The sequence below is a fragment of the Heptranchias perlo genome, chromosome 2 (genome assembly GCF_035084215.1).
Source record: "Heptranchias perlo isolate sHepPer1 chromosome 2, sHepPer1.hap1, whole genome shotgun sequence".
Lineage (NCBI taxonomy): Eukaryota > Metazoa > Chordata > Chondrichthyes > Hexanchiformes > Hexanchidae > Heptranchias > Heptranchias perlo.
In genome coordinates, this window is record NC_090326.1 from 35,704,684 (window position 1) to 35,724,730 (window position 20,047).

Here is a 20,047-nt window from a genome sequence, read left to right on the forward strand (position 1 = left end):
ATTAGGAGTGGTAACCAAAAGCTTTGTCATAGAGATGGGTTTTAAGGAGGATCTTAAAGGAGGAGAGGAAGGTGGAGAAGTGGAGAGATTTAGGGAGTGAATTCCAGAACGTGGGACCTTGGTGGCTGAAGTACAGTCACCAGTGGTGGGGTGAAGGGAGGGAGGATACTCAAGAGGAATGGAGTGTTCTGCAGGGGGTGGGAGGGAAGCAGTTTCTAGAGCTGGAGGAGGTTACAGAAATAAGGTGGGGTGAGGCCATGAAGGGATTTAAATACAAGAATGAGGGTTTTAAATTTGAGGCATTGAAAGAATGGGAGCCAATGTAGTACAGCGAGGTCAGGGGTGCTGGGTGAGCAGGACTTGGTGCGGGATAGGATACTGGCAGCAGGGTTTTGGATGAGTTTATGGAGGGTGGTGGATAAAAGGCCAGCCAGGGGAGCATTGGAATAGTCAAGTCCGGAAGTGACAAAAGCATAGGTGAGGCTTTCAGCAGCAGGTGGGCTGAGGTGAGGGCACAGGTGGGTGATGTTACAGAGGTGAAGTAGTCAGTGTTTATGATGGTGAAGGTGAGATCATAAACTCAGCTCAGGGTCATATAGGATGCTGAGGGTGTGAACAGTCTGGTTCAGCCTTTCCATCAATTGGAAACATTGGTCAGGAATTGAATTGATGGAAAGATACAGACTTTGTAGTAGGGCTGAAAACAATGGCTTTGGTCTTTCCAATGTTTAGCTGGAGGAAATTGTGGCTCATCCAAGACTGATGTCGGACAAGCAGTCTGACAACACAGAGACAGTGCTGGGGTCGAGAGAGTTGGTGGAGAGGTAGAGCTCGGTGTTCAGCGTACATGTGAAAGCTGACCCTATGTCTAAAAATGATGTCGCCAAGGGCAGCATGTAGATAACGAAGAGGAGAGGGCCAAGGATAGATCCTGGGGGATATCTGGTGACAAGAATACGAGGGTGGGAGGAGATGCCATTGCTGGAGATGCTCTGACTACTATAGGAGTGTAACCATGTGAGGGCAGTCCCACTGAGCTGGACATCAGAGGAGCATTGGAGGAAATTGGTGTGGTCTGATCATATCAAAGGCTGTAGGGAGGATGAGGAGGGAAAATGCACCATGTTCATGTCACATACGATATTATTTGCAACTTTGATTAGGGCCGTTTCGGTGCTGTGGCAGGCGTGATTGTAGAGATTCAAACTCGGAGTTCTGGGAAAGATGGGCATGGATTTGGGAGATGACGACATGTTCAAGGACTTGAGAGGAATGGGACATTGGAGATGGGGCAGTAGATTGTATGGACAGAGGATCAAGGGTGATTTTTTTTGAGGAGGGGGTAATGATGGCAGTTTTGAAAGGGAGGAGGACAGTACCTGAGGCGATGGAACTGTTTACAATGCCTGTTAGGGTGGAGGCCAGGAAGAGAAATTGGTTGACGAGATCAGATTGGACAGGGCATCAGGGGACATGGGAGAGAAATTAGAGAGACACACGGGCCCAAATTTTAACCCCACAAACAGGTGGGTTGGGGGCGGGTGGGAAGGTAAAAATTGTAAAAAACCCACACACTTACGGTTTTAACGGAGGCGGGACGAGGGGCGGGCAACCAACCATTGAAAGCTTTCAAGGAGGCTGCGGGCCTCCCTTTTTACAGCATTTTAATTTTTAACTCCTGGAGGCCAGGATTCCCGGACCTTCTACTCCACGAGTATAGAGGAGGCGAGAAGGCCCGAAACAGCGGTTAAGTGCCTTTATCGCACTGTTTGCGGGCCCGGAGGAGCAGGAGTGCTTCCCCAGGCCCAACAAGCCTACCTGCAGCGACCACCCTGCCCCCGCAAAGATCTCCTACCCCCCCCATGATCTCCGACCCCACGATGACCAAAGCCCCTAATGACTCCCGACCCCCCCTCATGACCAACCCCCATTCAGGGGTGATATTAGGTAACATGTTTTCACACAAAGGGTCGTGGAAATCTGGAAGTCTCTCCCCTAAAAGGTTGTGGATGCTGGGTCAATTGAAATTATCAAGACTGAGATCAATAGGTTTTTGTTAGGTAAAGGTATCAAGGGATATGGAGCAAAGGCGGGTAAATGGAGTTGAGGTAAAGATCAGCTATGATTTGATTGACTGGCAGAACAGGCTCGAGGGGCTGAATGGCATACTCCTGTTCCGATGAAATGTGGCATGATCAGGTGACAGAAAAGGAAGGAGACAGGAGAGAAAGGCCTAAGAGGAGCCAAGAGAATTAAAAAGGGAGGTAGAAGTAATATGATTAGGTCCAGAGCAGCAACCAAAATGGGCATGTGAATGGATACAGAGAAAATTTGGGTTACAAAAGCATGGCAAAGATTAGAAAAAAACATGTCCTGGTTGCAAGCAGAGGACCTTCCCATTATTCCAAGTGCTTTATATCAGAGGGATCAAAAATTGTTACACTCATATAAATGGTAGAATAAATGTTACAATATCTTATTAACCAACTTTCTTTGCAAGGATCAACATTTTATAGAACCCTTGGTGAAGGGATCTGCTATGATCAGGCTGTAGCTTTATATATTTAAATAATTTATTCTGAGTCTGACCCAAGCTCTTGTCATATAACTAACAATTTATCAGCTCTGGCGCTGAACCTGACCTTGGATGACTTCAAATCTCAAAACTACAACTTTTGAATGTACATATTTGTGAGCACATCTCCAGTGGCATTATTCACAGTGCAAGGATCCACACCTATGTTGCCAAACACCAGGACCACCCCTTCAGGGCTGCCAAAGCCCAGGACCCTCCCAGTGCCGCTAAACACAGGCACCTGGAATTTCTACTGGTGTTCTCTAGCAGGAAATTGGTGGAACCATCGGAGAAACAACATAAATGGCTAAAATCGGCCACTCCAGAGTTTCCACTGATCGTCTGCCAAAGTACAGTTTATATCAAGGGGATTGGAATACAAAAGTGAGGAAGTGATGCTTCAGTTGTACAGAACCTTGGTCAGGCCTCATCTGGAGTACTGCATTCAGTTTTGGGCACCACATGTTACCTTGGAGATGATACAGCACAGATTCACCAGAATGATACCAGGGCTTAAAGGGAAAAATTGAGGACAGATGAACTTGGTTTGTATTCCCTTGAGTTTAGAATGTTAAGGGGTGATCCAATTGTGGTAATTAAAATGATAAAAGGTTTCAATAGAGTAGATACAGAAACTATTTCCTCTGGTGGAGGAATCCCAAACAAGGGGGCATAATCTTCTAAATGACCTAGCTCTACTTTTAAGTGAAATCAGGAAACACGTTTTCACACAAAGGGTAGTGGAAATCTAGAATTCACTCCCGTAAAAGGCTGTTGGATGCTGGGTCAATTGAAATTTTCAAGACTGAGATTGATATTTTTATTAGGTAAGGGTATCCAGGAATATGGGTCAAAGTGGGGTAAGTGGAGTTGAGGTACAGATCAGCCATGAAATAACTGAATAGCGGAACAGGTTTGAGGGACTAAATGGGCCACTCCTTTTTATACGGGACACCACAAGGACAATGAAAGGCAAGTTTTCTCTTCGTGTGTTTGTAATTGATACTAGTAAGAATTTTGTTAGTTTGGATATTTTCCAGGAACACAAGGGTATTAACATTAGGTTATATGAATAATCGTGGTAGTACCCACAGTAAAAAAAAAGGTGCCCTAACTTTGGCAGTTCTGATGCCGAAGAGTACACAGCTGAAACCTGCCTTTTAACTTTACAGATGCCAACTTACCTGTTTACATTATCAGCATTTTCTGCTGTTATTTTGGATTTCCAGCATTTGCAGTTTTTCTTTCTTTTCCTAGCCCTAATTTAGCTCTTAGTCCCTGATTTTGGAGTTTGCAGGTTAATGCATTGAGGGAAATAGTGTTTATTTATTATTGAGCAAAATATGCAGCAAGTTTTCCATGTTTTTGAAGGCTGCATTTTAATTATTGACTGTACACAGACATGTTTTGATAAAAGTAGGTCAGGCTGATAAACTGGTAATCCTATACTTGCTGGCACTCACCTCTCTGCCCTGTTGCTAGGACATTCTCCACTAACCTGCTGGAATAAGGCCCGTGTTGCTGACGTCACCTAGCAACCAGGAGACATTGAGAAGCCAGCTCTTATAAACAAGATCTTAAAGACCCACCAGTTAAATGTTCCAGGAGTGAGTAAACAAGTGATATTTGTAAACTGAGGGCTAAAATCACACAATATGTGAATTTAAATAAGTAGATTTAAGAATTAGCCCTGTTTTGGGTCTGCAGTGAATAAAACTACAACAGCCGGATTGCAGCCGCCGTTGCTCCCCCCCGGGAAGAAGAGGAGCGTGCGTGGCGCATGCTGGGAGTTGTAGTCACACTCCGCCCGGCTTCGGTCGCGAGCCGCGGTGATGCGGCGGGCGCACAACTACAATTACCGGCGTGCCACGGGGCAGCGCAGGCGCAGGCCGTGCGCGGTGAGGGTCTGTCAGTGCGATCGCACGGCTTGCCGATAACCCAAGTAACGGGCGGGCTCCGTATGTGTAAAAACAAATAGGCGCGTCCCCCGTGTGGGCCCTTCGCAGCGGCTAGTGTTATTGTTAGTGCGCTGTTGCAGGGCCGCGGTGAGATCGGTCTGCCCTTCGTGCCGCCGCGGAGCCGATGTTGGGCCTAGTGGTGTTGGTGAGCGAGTCGTGCAGCAGCTGTCACTGACACCCGCCTCCAGGCGCACATACTCACAGGATGTTACAGAGCATCGGTCTGACCCTGCTGGTCTTGGTCGCCACTCTCTTGTGCGTCCTGCTGTTTATGCTTTTCGGTGAGTAACAAACCCGAGGGGGAAGAAAAACCATCAACATCGGTCGGTGGTACTCTTACAGCGTGGGCTTCGGGCATCTGCGGTCCAGCTGCTCTGCACTGGACTACCGGCTAGAAGGACGAGTACCATGTGTATCTATGTTTGGATGTCTGTCTTTATCTATCTCCATTTATCTATATCTGTATGTATCCTATCTATTACCATTGAATTTATTTAAATCTCTTTCCTATCTATTTTCATTTGTCAACATATCTATATTTGTTTCTAAACTTATCTATCCCTCTGTTATATTACTATATCTGTATGTTTGTATCCCTGAATATGTGTTTATCAACAACTTGCATTTAAATAAAGTCGTTAACATAGAAAAACGTCTTAAGATGCTTCACAGAGATGTAATCAAAAAATTGGACCCTGAACCAAAGGAAATATTAAGAGGGGTGGGTGCCCAAAAGCTTGGTCAAAGAGGTAGGTTTTAAGGAGGATCTTAAAGGAAGAGAGGGAGATGGAAAGGCAGGGGGTTTAAGCTGGGAATTCTAGAGCATGAGGCCTAGGTAGCTGAAGCCATGGCCACGAATGGTGGGACGAAGGGAGTGGGGGATAAACAAGAAGCTAGAACTGGAGGAACACAGAGTTTATGGAGGGGTGTAAGGCTGAAGGATGTTACAGACATAAGGGATGAGGCCATGAAGAGATTTTGGGGTCGGAAATTCGACTCACGGACGAATAGGACTCCAAGGATGCGAACAGTGTGGTTCAGCCTGAGCCTTCAGCGGGAAGGGGGATGGAATCGGCGGCAACGGTAGGGAGTTTATCATGGTGGCCAAAGACAATGGCTCTGGTCTTCCCAATGTTAAGCTGGAGGAAAATGTGCCTCATCCAAGACTTGATGTTGGACAAGCAGTCTGACAACACAGGGGCAGTGGAGTGGTCAAAAGAAATGATTGAGGTAGAGCTGGGTAAATGAACATGTGGAAGCTGACCCTACGTCTACGAATGATATCACTGGGCATGTAGATGAGGAAGAGGAGGAAGCCAAGGATGGATCCTTGGAGGGCTCTGGCGGCAATGGTGCGGGGGTGGGTGGAGAAGCTATTGCAGGAGATGCTATGGCTATGATTGGATAGGTAAAAGTGGAACCACGTGAGGGCAGCCCTACGGAGCTGAAAAACAGATGAGGAGTGTTGCAGGAGGACGATGTGGTCAACCGTGTCAAAGATTGCAGGGTGGTCAAGGAGGCCAATGAGTGATAATGCACGTGGTCACAATGACAGTGGATATCATTCGTGACTGTGGTTAGGGCTGTTTCGGTTATGTGGCTGGAAAGATTCAAACAGGGAGTTCCAGGAAAGTTGAGAATGGATTTGGGAGGCGACAACATGTTCAAGGACTTTGGAGAGGAAAGGGAAATTGGAGATGGGGCATTTGTTTGCAAGGAAGGAAGTGTCAATGTTGGATTTTTTGAGGAGCAGGTTGATGATTGTAGTTTTGAAAGGGAGGAGGACAGTACCTTGAGGGGTGGAAACAATTAACAATGTCAACTGGCAAGGGAGGTTGTGTGGCCAACAGTTTAGTGGGAATAGGTTCAAGGGGAGCAGAAGATTTATTTCTATCTATGTACTTTTAGATGCCCTATTGCATCGCTCAGGATAAATAATGTTTAGATTTGTCCCTGTTTAATTGTTTTGTCTGTATTCTCTTGATTTCTGTTCTTATGGCTATGTTGTTTGTGTTTGCATTGATTTCTTAATGTGTCTCTCTCCCTTGCTCCTTATTAACACCCTCCTCCTCACTCCTCAATATGCCTTCATTTACCTGTTAATATTAGGCTCTGCTGCAGTTAAAAATTGTCCATGTGAGGGTTGTTAAGGCTGCTGAGCGATATACAAGATAATGAGGAGTAGATTACAATGGTGGGGAGTGGCAGAGAATGGGCAGACTGCTGTGGAAATGAGCTGGTTGTGGGCTGTTTATGAGAAGGGACCGGCGAGCGGGCAATGGGAGCAGCGGAGAACGGGGGAGCAACCATGGAAGTGGGCAGACTGAGGGTGCAGCTTCCAAGAAGGGGCTGTGGAGCAGCCAAGCATTGCAGGATGAAACATGAAGAAATAGAGGCAGGCCAAAAGGCTGAAGAATGGGGCTGAGAGTAGAGAGCATGCAAAGGTACTGAGAAGCATTGGGACTTAAACAGCCAAACAGGGCAAGGAACTAAATAAGTGAAATTAAATGATATTAAAAATATGAAATAATATACAAATACAAAATAAAAATGAAAAGAAAATGGGCCTGGAGTTTCCACTTTGAGCACAATTGGTGTTTGGACGTAAATTGGGCCCAAAAATTGCACTGGCGCAAATTACGCCAAGTTTCCACTAAAATGTATTAACATAATCACAAACACAAAATCGCCATGAATCAGAATTACAATTTGGGCAGCTTAACATATCGTAATCTTTTATTTTTTTTGCAATAAAAAATGTCATTGATGTATTTAAGAGTGGTAACCTGGTGCAGATTTATTAAAACAGCTGAAAATGGGTTTATCACTAAAAATAAGCATTTTAATAAAGGTCTCCAGTCCTTTGCCTATGGGTAACCTGATTTAAAATCACTGAAAGTGACTCAAAAAAAACTATACTGAAGCATTTACTACTTTCATTGGTGTACACTAGTCAGTTTTTCTGTAAATTAATATTTTTTAATATTTAAAAACATTTAAACAGTGCCTTTGCACCTATGAAAGCTCGCGTAATTTTAAAACCCTCCTCGAACGGCTGCAGGCTGGTGCAATCGGCAGAAACTCACCATCCTCGTTGTTTCCAGCGGGGGGGCGTGGCCAGTTTTGTGGGCGGGGCTAGTTTCAGCTTTTTTTAGCCAGCATAAAACATTGCAGAAACTTGACTTACGCCGGGTGCAAATTACATCCGACGTAATTCGAAATTCCTCTGTCTTGCGCTGATTCGACCAGATTTTTCTGAAAAAGCCAGCACAATCGAGCAGAAACTCTGGGCCCTGAAGTTTAAAACTTACCTGCACAGAAAGCAAGATAGCAATGGATCTCGGAGAAACACTCCAGAAATTTGATCCAGGATGCCATCTAGTGGTCAGAGCAATCCAATTAATTTTGTGAGATCCACTTCGGAACATTCAATGGGAAATGTGGACATCGAAAAAAAAGAAACACTTGCATTTATATAGCGCCTTTCACAATCTCCAGACGTCCCAAAGCACTTTACAGCCAATGAAGTACTTTTGAAGTGTAGTCACTGTTGTAATGTAGGAAACGTGACAGTCAATTTCTGCACAGCAAGGTCCCACAAAAGCAATATAATAATGACCAGATGATCTGTTTTTAGGTGTTGGTTGAAGGATAAATATTAGGAATTTATAATGGAAAAAGTTGACATGCAAATATGATCAAAGAAGTAAGGTTTGCAGATAGGATATGGTTGCAGGCATAAGAGTATATATATATAAAAACTGAAATCTTCCTTAGCATTGCTTATTGAGAGTTGGAGGATATGCTGTCTCATAAAAATAGGAAGTGTTTCGTGGTCTTTTATAACTTTCTTATCCAAGATTATTTCGGCTCTTGTATCTTGTACCTTAGATCACTCTCCTGGATGAATCCAAACGCTCCTCACCTTTTGAGAAAGTCTGTCTTTACCTCTGGTTAAGGGTTTGGTAATGTGCTGGGAATAATGAAACCGAAAGCCCTGTCTGGCGATTGCTTTTAACTGCTCGACTCCAGTCTGCGAAAGTAATAGAGCATCACGTCAGACCTCATTTTAAGTTTCAAATATCAAGTAGATTTATTTTACAAAAGATGAAACAACACATAAGTAATAGTCCTACAACACAGTTATATATTTGGGTAAACAACCTTCCTCCTAACTCCTTGATTGGACAAACTAATAGATTGAAACTCTGAGAAGTAAGTTCTCTGTAAATGATTATTAAGTAATATGCAGTGATCTTTTCCTTAAATTTCTTACTTTTATGGGAGCCTAAACTACACTGTTTCTTGGAAAGTCAAACTGGGATTTTTTTCTCTCTCCTGAGTTTCAAACTGATCTTTTCAAAATTGACTCCACAAAGATTCCCTTTGATTTGAACAGAGCAGCTCCTTTTTTATATTCTGGAAAAGAGTTACTGGGATTTTGAATATTGTACTACTCAGATTTAAAAAGAAACTCAGTCATATACAAACTAAATCCAGTTACACAGCTTTGTTTAAGTTTAAATCATTTCTCTTTCCATCCTGTAACTTGTAACATTTTATCGATAAAGACTTGGTTTTAAGCTGTTTCTATATTGTGAAAGAGACATCCACTAAATCAAAATTAGACAAAAATACTTAATTTTTGACAGTATTATTAACAAAGTGTGATGGGAAAAGTGTTACAGGACATATAAAGGAAGTGCATGTTGTACACAAGACTTTTAATTTATAATACATATGCATACTATGTTATAGATATTTCTGCATATATCAATTATTTTGTCATTAAATTAAACTTAATGTGATACCATTTCTGTAGTAACACACCCGAAGTTGCCAAAGTTTCAATTATTGTGACTAATTGGGTAATTTTGAGTTAAGTTAACTTTGTGTACCTTAGTACAAAAAAAGTAGAAATTTGTTATTTAAAAAAACCCACAGGTTTATTGCTATGGTTTAAACAGACATTGAAGTGTGTTTTATGCTGAAATAGGGGTCAATGAGCTATTTAAAGTTTGCAGCTCATGGCTCTGTATGCTAACATAATGCACTGCAGATTTTTTTTACAAAAAATATATATATGAGTAATATGTATGTTATAATTACTGAGCCTGCTCCTGGAGTGCAGGCTCAATGCACACTATCGCTTGCTCTCTCAGCTAATAGAATAGGTAAGAATCATGATTCAATAATTTTTCCATGGATGCATATTATTAAAAGAACTATTGTGTATATTTTGTTTTTTGATTTTCCTCAATCTTCTGAAATTTTGTCCTTTAGCTAGTTTAAATGTACTATGCAGTTTGCTTTCAATTTGATTAGGGTCAGAAAAGATTAGAATTATAATCAGCTTGTCACATCTGACTGCCTACTATTAGGGAAATGGAGTTAGAGTTGGGAATTATGACATTTCTTTTTCTATCCTAGCTTGATGAGGCCAAGACCAATTGTAGTGTCCCTACTGACGCACTGGCTGAGATCAGCTAACTGTCCAGATCAGGGATTCAATCAGGGACCTTCTTGATCTGCATCACCCAGTACCACACTGGGTAAGGGATTTACCCAATAAAGCTTTGGAGGGGTCTTGAAATTATGTTGAGTGTTAGCATCTGTTTAATATTTGTGGCATATCAGAATGCTATATAGTTGCCAACCATAAACGTTTGGAGAACACGCTCAGTTTTTCTGGGGTTTGCATGAGGTGGGGGGCAGAATAGCTGCTTTGAGGCTGACTAAATTGCCCTATAATTCTGTGTGGTTCATCTCTTCTGTGTATGCACGGTGTCAGCACATGTGCAGAAGAGGGGAACTGCACAGAACTCGCGGATGATTTTCAGTCAGCCCCAAAATCAGCTGTTCTTCCTGGCCCTCCTAGCAAACAACAACAACAACTCACATTTATATAGCACCTTTAATTCCAAGGCGCTTCACAGGAGCGTTATCAAACAAAATTTGACACCGAGCCACATAAGGAGCTATTAGGACAGGTAAGGAAAAGCTTGGTCAAAGAGGTAGGTTTTAAGGAGCATCTTAATGGAGGAAAGAGGGGTTTAGGGAGGGAACCCCAGAGCTTAGGGCCTAGGCAGCTGAAAGCACGGCCACCAATGGTGAAAATTAGGGATGTGCAAGAGGCCAGAATTGGAGGAGCGCAGAGACCTCGGAGGGTTGTAGAGCTGGAGGAGGTTACAGAGGTGGGGAGGAGCGAGGCCATGGAGGGATTTAAAAACAAGGATGAGAATTTTAAAATTGTAGTGTGCTGGACCAGGAGCCAGTGTAGGTCAGCGTGCACAGGGGTGATGGGAGAACGGGACTTGGTGCGAGTTAGGATAAGGGCAGCAGAGATTTGGATGAGCTGAAGTTTACGGAGGGTGCAAGTTGGAAGGCCATCCAGAAGAACTTTGGAATAGTCAAGTCTAGAGGTAACGAGGCATGGATGATGGTTTCAGCAGCGATGAGCAGAGACGGGTAATGTTACGGAGGTGGAAGTAGGCAGCATAAACGGGGGCTGGTTGGCAACTACAATTAATTATTTTCTAACCGGTAATCTTTGGTTGAATGCGCAAGCGTTGGAAAGCAATAATTGTAAGTGCATCATTTTTTTAAAAAATGAGTAAATTTTGATGAATGTTGCAGACTGGTGGTTGTTCCTTGGAATCCAAACACTGTCTAATTCAGAGCAGACAACTTGTGCTTGGACCATGGTTTTGGGGAAAAAGTGAATTTAATTTGATGGTGGCGGGACAAGTCAATAAGGCTGTTAAAAAAGCATGTGGGATCCTTGACCATAAGAGTACAAAAGCAAGGAAGTTATGGTAAACCTTTAGAAATTGCTGGTTAGGCCTCAGCTGGAATATTGTGTCCAATTCTGGGCACTGCACTTTAGGAAGGCTGTCAAGGCCTTTGAGAGGGTGCAGAGGAGATTTACTAGAATGGTACCAGGGATGAGGGGCTTCTGTTATGTGGAGAGACTAGAGAAGCTGGGATTGTTCTCCCTAGAGCTGAGGAGGTTAAGGGGAGATTTAATAGAGGTGTTCAAAATTATGAGGGGTTTTGATAAAATAGATAGGAAGAGATTGTTTCCACTGGCAGGAGTGTCAGTAACCAGAGGACGCAGATTTAAGATAATTGACAAAAGAACCAGGAGGGAGATGAGGAGAAATGTTTTTATGCAGCGAGTTGTTATGCGCTGCCTGAAAGGGCGGTGGAAGCAGATTCAATAGTAACTTTCAAAAGCGAATATATACTTGAAAAGGAAAAATTTTATAGGGCTATGGGAAAAATGCAGGAGAGTGGGACTAATTGAATAGCCCTTACGAAGAGGCACGGCACTTACACAGCTCTTACACAGGCTCAGTGGGCCGAATGGCCTCCATCTGTGCTGTATGATTCTATGAACATTTTGATAATTTGCTGAACACCACAGGCAACTTTAAAAGTGTGGCAAGAAAACTGAAGTCGATACTTTGATACATACTCTAGTATGGGGAGGTCATGTGACACACCATTGCATTTTTCTAGTGATAGGAAACACCCTTGATTGGAGCACTGCTGAACCTCAGCATACAAACTATTATTGCATTTTGTGAAAAGATTGATTTGAGACTTTGCTGGCTGTTGAATTTTGCTTTTTCTTATACTTGTGTGCCTGGATTTCTCTTTTTTTAAACTATTTATACAAATATAAAGATACATTTCAAGAAAGATGAGGTGGAAATATCCTTTAATATCTTAATATATTTAGATTACATTATTATAAAGAGATCCAAAAAATAAAGGCGATGATATCTTGACGTGGGTCATTAAAACAGTTGCATAAACAATCACTTGGCATGTATATGGATGCCAGCTGTCCATGTTTTCTATGGTGTGGTCTGCATGTCAGCATTTGCTGATGAAAATCTGCATTTTTATTCCTCCAGCAGTGCTTTGGGCTGAGTCGCCTTGGAATGCGTCAAAACATTCTTGTGTGCATATTTGGAGTTTTGTTGATATCACTGGCTTTTAAGGTGGTCTTTCAGGCTGTCGTTGCTTTTGTATTGGATGCTTGGGAGGCCTGCACAAGCAATTAGAAAGGGCTGGGCAGTATTTTGCTCTAATCAGCAATATGTAGAACAGGTGGTAGTTTCATGCAAGATCCCAGAATATTGTACGGCTCAGGGAAACCTCACTAACACTGCTTTCTTCAATTTTGTGTAAGGCTTTCAACCAAGTTCTTCATGTGGCTCTCAAGAAGAAGGTGGAAACTATGGGAGTCCAAGGCCAAATTTTGGATTTACCTAGGATGTGTAGTGCAGCTCCCAGTCTCACATAAGGGAAGATAGGACACTCGTGGAAGCTATCTCTCTTGAAAGAAAAGTGAAGTAGGGTTCCCCACTGTCAATTAACTTACTTGATATCTTCATCATTGATGTGTCAAATGGCATTATATGAAATGAGCACTTGGTGTCTGTACCGGGCATCCTTTTCACAGATGATATTGTGAGAAAAACACGGAGGACTATTTATTAAGTAGGTAACTGACCCACGGAGGCTGAAATAGGTAGATATTATGAAAGTGTATCTTTGATTTCCTTTGACAGGAAGTTTTATTATTCAGGAAGTTTTGCACATGGCTGATTATTTGTGCTTTTCAGTTATGAATACGTTGACGGTAGCTTTCAGAAAATTGAAAGCTAGTTTCCCTTAATACAATACATTGTGGAATTCCAGTTTTGCAGTAGCAACCACTTTGACCAATAATGAACATTTCACCTTAACTCACCAGCAACAAAGATGTCGCGTTGCAGCATCTAAGATTAAATCTAAGTACACACTAACCTAGAAAAGACATTATGACCAAATGATTGAATGAATGCTTTTAAAAAATTGTTTTATGGTAGCAAATAACACTTGGGCTGCATTATATGCAAAGTGATTTTGTGTGCACATCATTGTGAAAGTGACAACATAACCCTGACTTTGGGTTCTGAACTGACTCCTGAGTGCAGTAAAGTCAAGTGGCATGGGATTCCCCCCCAGCATTACCCTCTTACGTTGCTTGTTCTTTACACTATGTATACTGCAATGCCAGTCTTTTGTGTAGCCGGGTAACAGAAGTGCTCAGTTGAATCCCCTGGGACACTTTACAGACTTGTCATTGAATCTTTTTAATGTTATGAGCAAGTGGATGCTGCCACACATTGTCTCCAAACATTAAAACATAGCCCTGGAGAAATGGATTGCTGCACATGCATAAGCACACATGTGCAGAGCTCTCTATAAACGGCAGAGCATAATTTGCAGCCCAGAGTTTAACTCTGGTCTTGGTGGTTACTGCTTTTTGCACTGTGCAGGTACTGGTCCAGGCTGGTAATGGCGGTCTCGGGGGCGGGGGGATCCTAGGAATTTGTATGACCAAGCAGATTATAAGTGTTGTATGGCAGCATGCTCCCAGGCCAATACCAATGTGGTTTTAAGCCACAAGAGGTGAGAGATTCATTATGTTTTTATTAAAGGTAGAATATAATTGTTGTTCCTTGATTTCAAATTATAAAAACGGATGAAGTTAGCTTATCCTATGCATTAAATACCTATGGAAACAAGATGAAAAGTAGCAAAGAGAAAGATCATTAAATGCTGTGATTTATAAGAAGAAAATCACCTCTATCAGATAATGTGATGTCAAAATCAAAGGAGATTAAATGCTTAAAGATGTGGCATGTAGTGAGGTTGTGGTCACATTTGGAAATTATCCTTTGAATTAGTAGTATAGTTTTCATGTTTCTAAAAACACCCAGTGCTTTAGGTCAGAAAATTTCAGCGACTCAATTTGGGTTTTTATTGATATTAGAAAGACTGATCTATTACATAATGGGCGTTATTCATCTGATAGGGTTTTTCCTGCAGCTAGCCAACTTGGTACCATGCATACTGTTTCCCCAGTTATTTAGTGACTGATGATTTAAATATTAGAATTCAGCTGCACTTTGAAAATCAGGATTTTGAAATTGTAAATTGGACCCCTCAGTAAGTAGGTATTTTCATTTCTTTATGAGGATTAAAATTCTTTTTGAAACTCAAGGAACCAGTGCGCTGCTGTAGAACTGAAAGGCCTACAGCAGCTTAAGGAGGGAAGGCACACAGAAAATCAATTGTGTAGCAGATCTCAAAATTTTCTTCTCAAAGAATGTCTGTGAGGTTTACAGGAAGGCAGTGATCCTTTAGATTCAGTAAGGTACCTGCAGAATTGTTGCTGAAAAAGTCAGGCAGAGGAGGGAAGCTCTATTTGGGACAGAGTGGTGAAGGCCTTCGAATGGGCATAGAAGGAGGTGGCCAAGGCAGTCAGCGCCAATGAGAACATCCCACGCACAACAACTTGTGGCTGGAAAAACAACCTTAAGTAAGGTAAGAGGAATCATTCAAGCCCTCCAAGAATGCACAGTATTAAGCATATTTGCCATTTACTGTGACCTCCCCTTACACTGTTGCTGTTTGTGGGACCTTGCGGTGCGTAAATTGGCTGCCGCTTTTCCCATCACAACAGTGATTATACTTCAAAAGTACTCATTGACTATAAAGCGATTTGGAACAGCCTGATGTCATGGAAGGTGCTATATAAATGCAAGTCTTTTTTCTTACACTGCATTAAAGTTCTTAAATTGGTTACTATCAATGCCCAGGAGACAGCACAGTATCTTCTGCAGCCCTAGTCTTCACATGGAGGTGTTTCTTCACTCCTACCCTTGGGTGCAATCACTCCACTAAAAGCCTCACATGGAATCTAATTGTTTGGTGCCTGCACGTGTCGACATGCGCTGATACTTGGGCTCTACTGTATCTCAGGGTAACCAAAGGATATTATTATTTTTGTATTTTTAAAGGAGCAGACACCAAAGAACAAATCGTAAAATCTCTGCCTCTCAATCCCTATGAAGAGTAAGCTCTCCAAAAACCCAGAGACGGACATCATAGAGGGTGTTTTGAGATAGGGAAGTGGGAGGGCAGGTGCCATTTGCGGTTCATGTTGACATTTTGCTTCTCTTCCTTCTCATCATTCTGCATCCCGACGAATTGTCAACAAACAATATTGTGAAACCCTCACCCCTTCTGCTGAAACTGGCATGTGAACTCTGCCCCCTCCCATACTAACATCTCTCGCCCATTCTAGCCTCTCTCCCTGGCCTCCCATTCAAACCTCTCTCTCTCCCATTCTAACTGGTAGTGTAGTGGTTATGTTATTGGATTAATAATCCAGAGAACCTGAGCTCAAATCCCACCATGCCAGTTTGAGAATTTGAATTCAGTTTCAAAAAAATCTGGAAATAAAAAGCTGGTATCAGTAAATGTGACCATGAAGCTGTCAGCTTGTTATAAAAACCCAACTGGTTCACTAATGCCCTTTAGGGAAGGAGACCTGTCATCCTTGCCTGGTCTGGCCTATATGTGGCTCCAGTCCCACACTAAATTGGACAACTCTTCCAAAGAGCCGACATAGGCTGAATGGCCTCCTTCTCTGCTGAAAGATTCTATTTTGCTGATCCTGATTTACACCAGTGACTATGCTTGAAAAGTACTGCATTGGCTGTAACGCACTTTGGGATGTCCTGTGGATAATCCTTTCCTTTTCTCCTTTCCTAAAAAGATGCTAGCGGGACACCACGCTAAAGTGCAGGTACTGGGGATCGTGCCAGATAGTATGCTGCAGTTGGTAAAGCTAGTGGAGGAGTCCACCCTGAAGAGTGTGGCAGCTCCAGTTGTATACAGAAGGCAGTTGTACATTGTCATGTCCTACCCAGTCTTCAAGACATCATGATACAATAACTTCTCTGAAGTGTTATTCCACAGTTCTGCTGCAATTGGGATACAGACATTTATCTTGTAGATGCAGCAAGTGCTATAATTCTTAAGAACTCTGAGTACTTGGATCACTGTTTTGAATAATCCATGGTTTTCTGTTGCTTTCCAGGTTGGTATGTGGTATGGCAGCTATTCCTGTCCAAGTTCAAATTCCTTCGTGAACTTGTAGGTGACACCAGCTCACTGCAGGGAGACACTGAACCATCAGAAACTGAAAGCGTAGAGGACTCGCCACCCTCACCTCCACGGCACAGACCCAAATCAGCACGTGTACGGAGGGCACCAATCGAAGGCACAACGTAGAGAACCAAATTGGAGCATTGTTCCATTCATTTGGAATCATTCATCGGCTTTTAAGCACCACTACAGTCTGTGATTGACTTGCTGTGCTTTATTTAATTGTATGATTGACTTGCTAAAAATATATTCTGTCAGAATTGGAGAACTTTAAGCTTTTGGGTCACAGAGAAAAGCATGGAACTAATTTAATTTACCAGTGTTGCGTCATCTAATTTTCTCCCAGTGCTGAGAAAATCAATTTACATATTAGTTGGTAAGTCACTCGGTCCTAGATTGCTAGGGTGCAGGAGTCCTGGATCAAATTGTGCTACCAACTGTAATCCAAAGTTTATTGAATATGATTCTGATTTCTGAATAACTGAACTAAGTACTAAGGACAGTTTATGTTGTGAAGTATCACATTTTAATATGTATATTTGAACTTTGCTTTAGGTGCTTCCAATTTTTTTTAACTTTTCTCATAATTATGAAGAAACACATTGAACATGTTTACATTATGGGTATTTCATTTTGTACTGCAACTTTCCTGTTTTAACATGTCAATAGAAACAACCTGACTTGCTTTCATGTAGATTTTTCACAATGTAAGTAAGACCTGCCAAAGTAACCATTTAAAAGCAGAAGGGTTCATTATAAATTATTTGGAGAGTATTGATGGGATTCTAATTCCTACTAGCTGATATACTTTGTTATTAGGTTCCCTCTTGGTTTCATCAATTGCACTATGACTTTTTTATGGATTACACTTTCTTCACCCATTTTTGACACAACCTGCCTTTGTCCCCTACTGGCTTCTGAGCACAATGAAGTTCTTCACAAGTTGTGTAGGGGAGTTTCATAACAATTACGCAGGATATATATTGAGGCTGATTTATTTGGTTATTGCTTTCTTTGGGCATTGCAGTGGGTTAGGACACCGTCCTTTTCACCTCTGGGGTCTAGGTTCAAATTGCAGCCAGATGGATAGGGTGACAATCACATCTGTGTGTTAGCAGCAAAGGTCCTAAGTGAAATAATGTTATTCAGTCTCAAACCCTCTTCCTGGGAACATGGGCTGACAGCAGCAACGGCTGTTGTGGAAAACAGAAAGATTTTGCACTCAGGGTAATCTTCTGAGGTTGAGGCACATTGTTGACACAGTGGCTGGGGTTTTACTTGGCATTAGGCTGTGCAGTACCTGACTTAGAAATGTTTGGTGCTAACACTGGGTGCCTATAGTGGAAATGTTCCATTCCACAGTACTGACATTCCTCATGTGATGAGCTCCAGAAATTCACATTTTTTTCTCCCCTCTCCTCAATTTAAAAAAGATGTTGGAACTACGCCCTAAGTATCGTACACTACTGTGTTTCTTCCACGCATTGTACAGCTGTGGTGTTGAACAGGCTGCTCTCTGTGTATGAAAATAATGTTTTAGGAGTTCATTTGAAAACAGAATAAAAAGTGGAACGGGACAGGAGATGGGGGAGAGAACTGAGACAACTGATTTTAAAATGCAAAATTCAGGCAGGTCTTACTAACAGTCGATTTGTCCGTTGAGTTTGCAGCAATTTGTTGCAGAGTTCAAGTTTGTGAACGTCCTTTGGGGCCAGGCTGTATTGGATGGCGTTTTTGTTTTTAATCCATATACTATACCGTCTTTCAATACATCCACAAATTACCTCTCTGCAGGATCATGGCAGGAAAAATATTTGTTTTATTTCCTGAATGGATTACAGCAAAATATAGTGTTGACTTATGTGACATTTGAATTTTGTTCTGTCACCAGAAGAATATTTGCGGTGTGTGGTATCTCAGATGATGTAGCCGAAGCGTAATTGTTAAGATTTAAGGTTAAAAAAAAAAGAGAGCTTTAAAGATTTACATATGTGATCAAATGCTAATAATTTCTCTAGGCACATTACCTTTATGTAGCACCTATAATACATGAGGAGTCAATACCTGGGGAGTCAGTAACAATGGTTATATATTTGAAATAGTCACTAATAGAGTGAGGAGAAAAGTTAAGAGAAATTTCTTTCTGTAGAAAGTTGTTGGAGTATGAAATGCTTTGCCACAGAAAGTGGTTGAGGCAGAAACCATTGAATCTTTATGGGGAAATTGGATAAACATTTGAAGCTGAGAAATATACTGAGCAGGGCAGTCGGATTACTTTTGGATTGTTCTCATATAGAGCTGGCACAGACCTCCATTTGACCTCTATGCTGTAAACATCTATCATTCTTCGGTTCTATGAATGAAGCCATCCTACTGGGCTTTCACCAGAAACTGTTTTTCTCAGACAGCAATTCCAACTTCCATCCAGCAGCTCACTTAGGCCGAACCCAACAATTCAACTATCCTGTTTGAACCTGAGCTGAACTTCAGACCCAACGTCCAGTCCTATCACCAATCCTGCCTACTTTTACCTTTGCAACATTATTGGCCTACATCCCTAGCTCATGCTCACCATCACTGAAACACATTTCCAGGTTTTTGTCACCTTCCAGCTTGATTTCTCTCACACACTCTTCACCAGACTCTATTCAAACCGAAACTTTCTCTGTACTCTGACACCTGTATCATATCCTGCACTAAATGCCACTTCCATCCTCTTCGACCCCCACTGGTGATTCGGGCCCTGCTCATCGACTTTAAAATCCTCTTCCTTGTTAATCGATCCCATGGCGCCACTTGTCCCTACCTATGTAATCTTTTCCAACCATACACCGCAGCACCTCTTTTGCTCTTCTGACTCTGGTCTATGGAATTTCCCCCCCCCCCCCCCCCTCCAATTCTGCTCCATCATAGCCTTCAGCCATCATGCCCCTGCTCTCCGGTACTCTTTTACTCTCTGGAACTTGCTCCCTGAGCCCCTCTGCTTTGCTACCTCCCTCCCCACATTCAGAACCTACTTCTTTGACTGCTTTCAGCCAGCTCTCCTAATTGCCTTATTCTTCCTGCTAGGGTTCCCCTCATCTCCCCGCCCCCCCCCCTCCCCCCCCAAAGCGCTATTCATTACATGAAAGGCACTATAAAAGTGCGCGTTGTTGACTTGGAAGTACTTTACAAATTACTTGTTTCAAAAGACATTATGTCAGATATTTAAAAGGAGAAAATCTGCTCCTGATTTTGCCCAACCTGAATCTGTAGCATCAAATAGGCTACCTCAAACTCTAAAAGGTAGGTGCTTGTTCTTTCATGGTAATAACTTTATGTTCAAAATGTATTTGTTATAAATACAGGGCAATATGCCACTCTTTGATGTTTTTGGTTAAAAATGTAATGGTTACAATGTAAAATTTAATAGGTCATTATAGATTTGGTGTTTCTGGCTAATTTTGAACCTTAGTTTGAATCTCTGTTACATTTAAGTTATTAGAATGCAAGTTGGACT

At 42.1% G+C, this 20,047-nt stretch overlaps 1 protein-coding gene across 1 annotated transcript; it reads left to right on the forward strand.

Annotated features, from left to right (window-relative positions):
* The first annotated feature begins 4,266 nt into the window (after window positions 1-4,266).
* smim13 (small integral membrane protein 13) lies at window positions 4,267-19,653 on the forward strand. Its single transcript, XM_067997464.1, has 2 exons — window positions 4,267-4,814; window positions 16,481-19,653. The coding sequence occupies exons 1-2, from the start codon at window positions 4,739-4,741 to the stop codon at window positions 16,672-16,674; spliced, it is 270 nt and encodes an 89-aa protein (XP_067853565.1). The 5' UTR covers window positions 4,267-4,738; the 3' UTR covers window positions 16,675-19,653.
* Window positions 19,654-20,047: the final 394 nt, after the last annotated feature.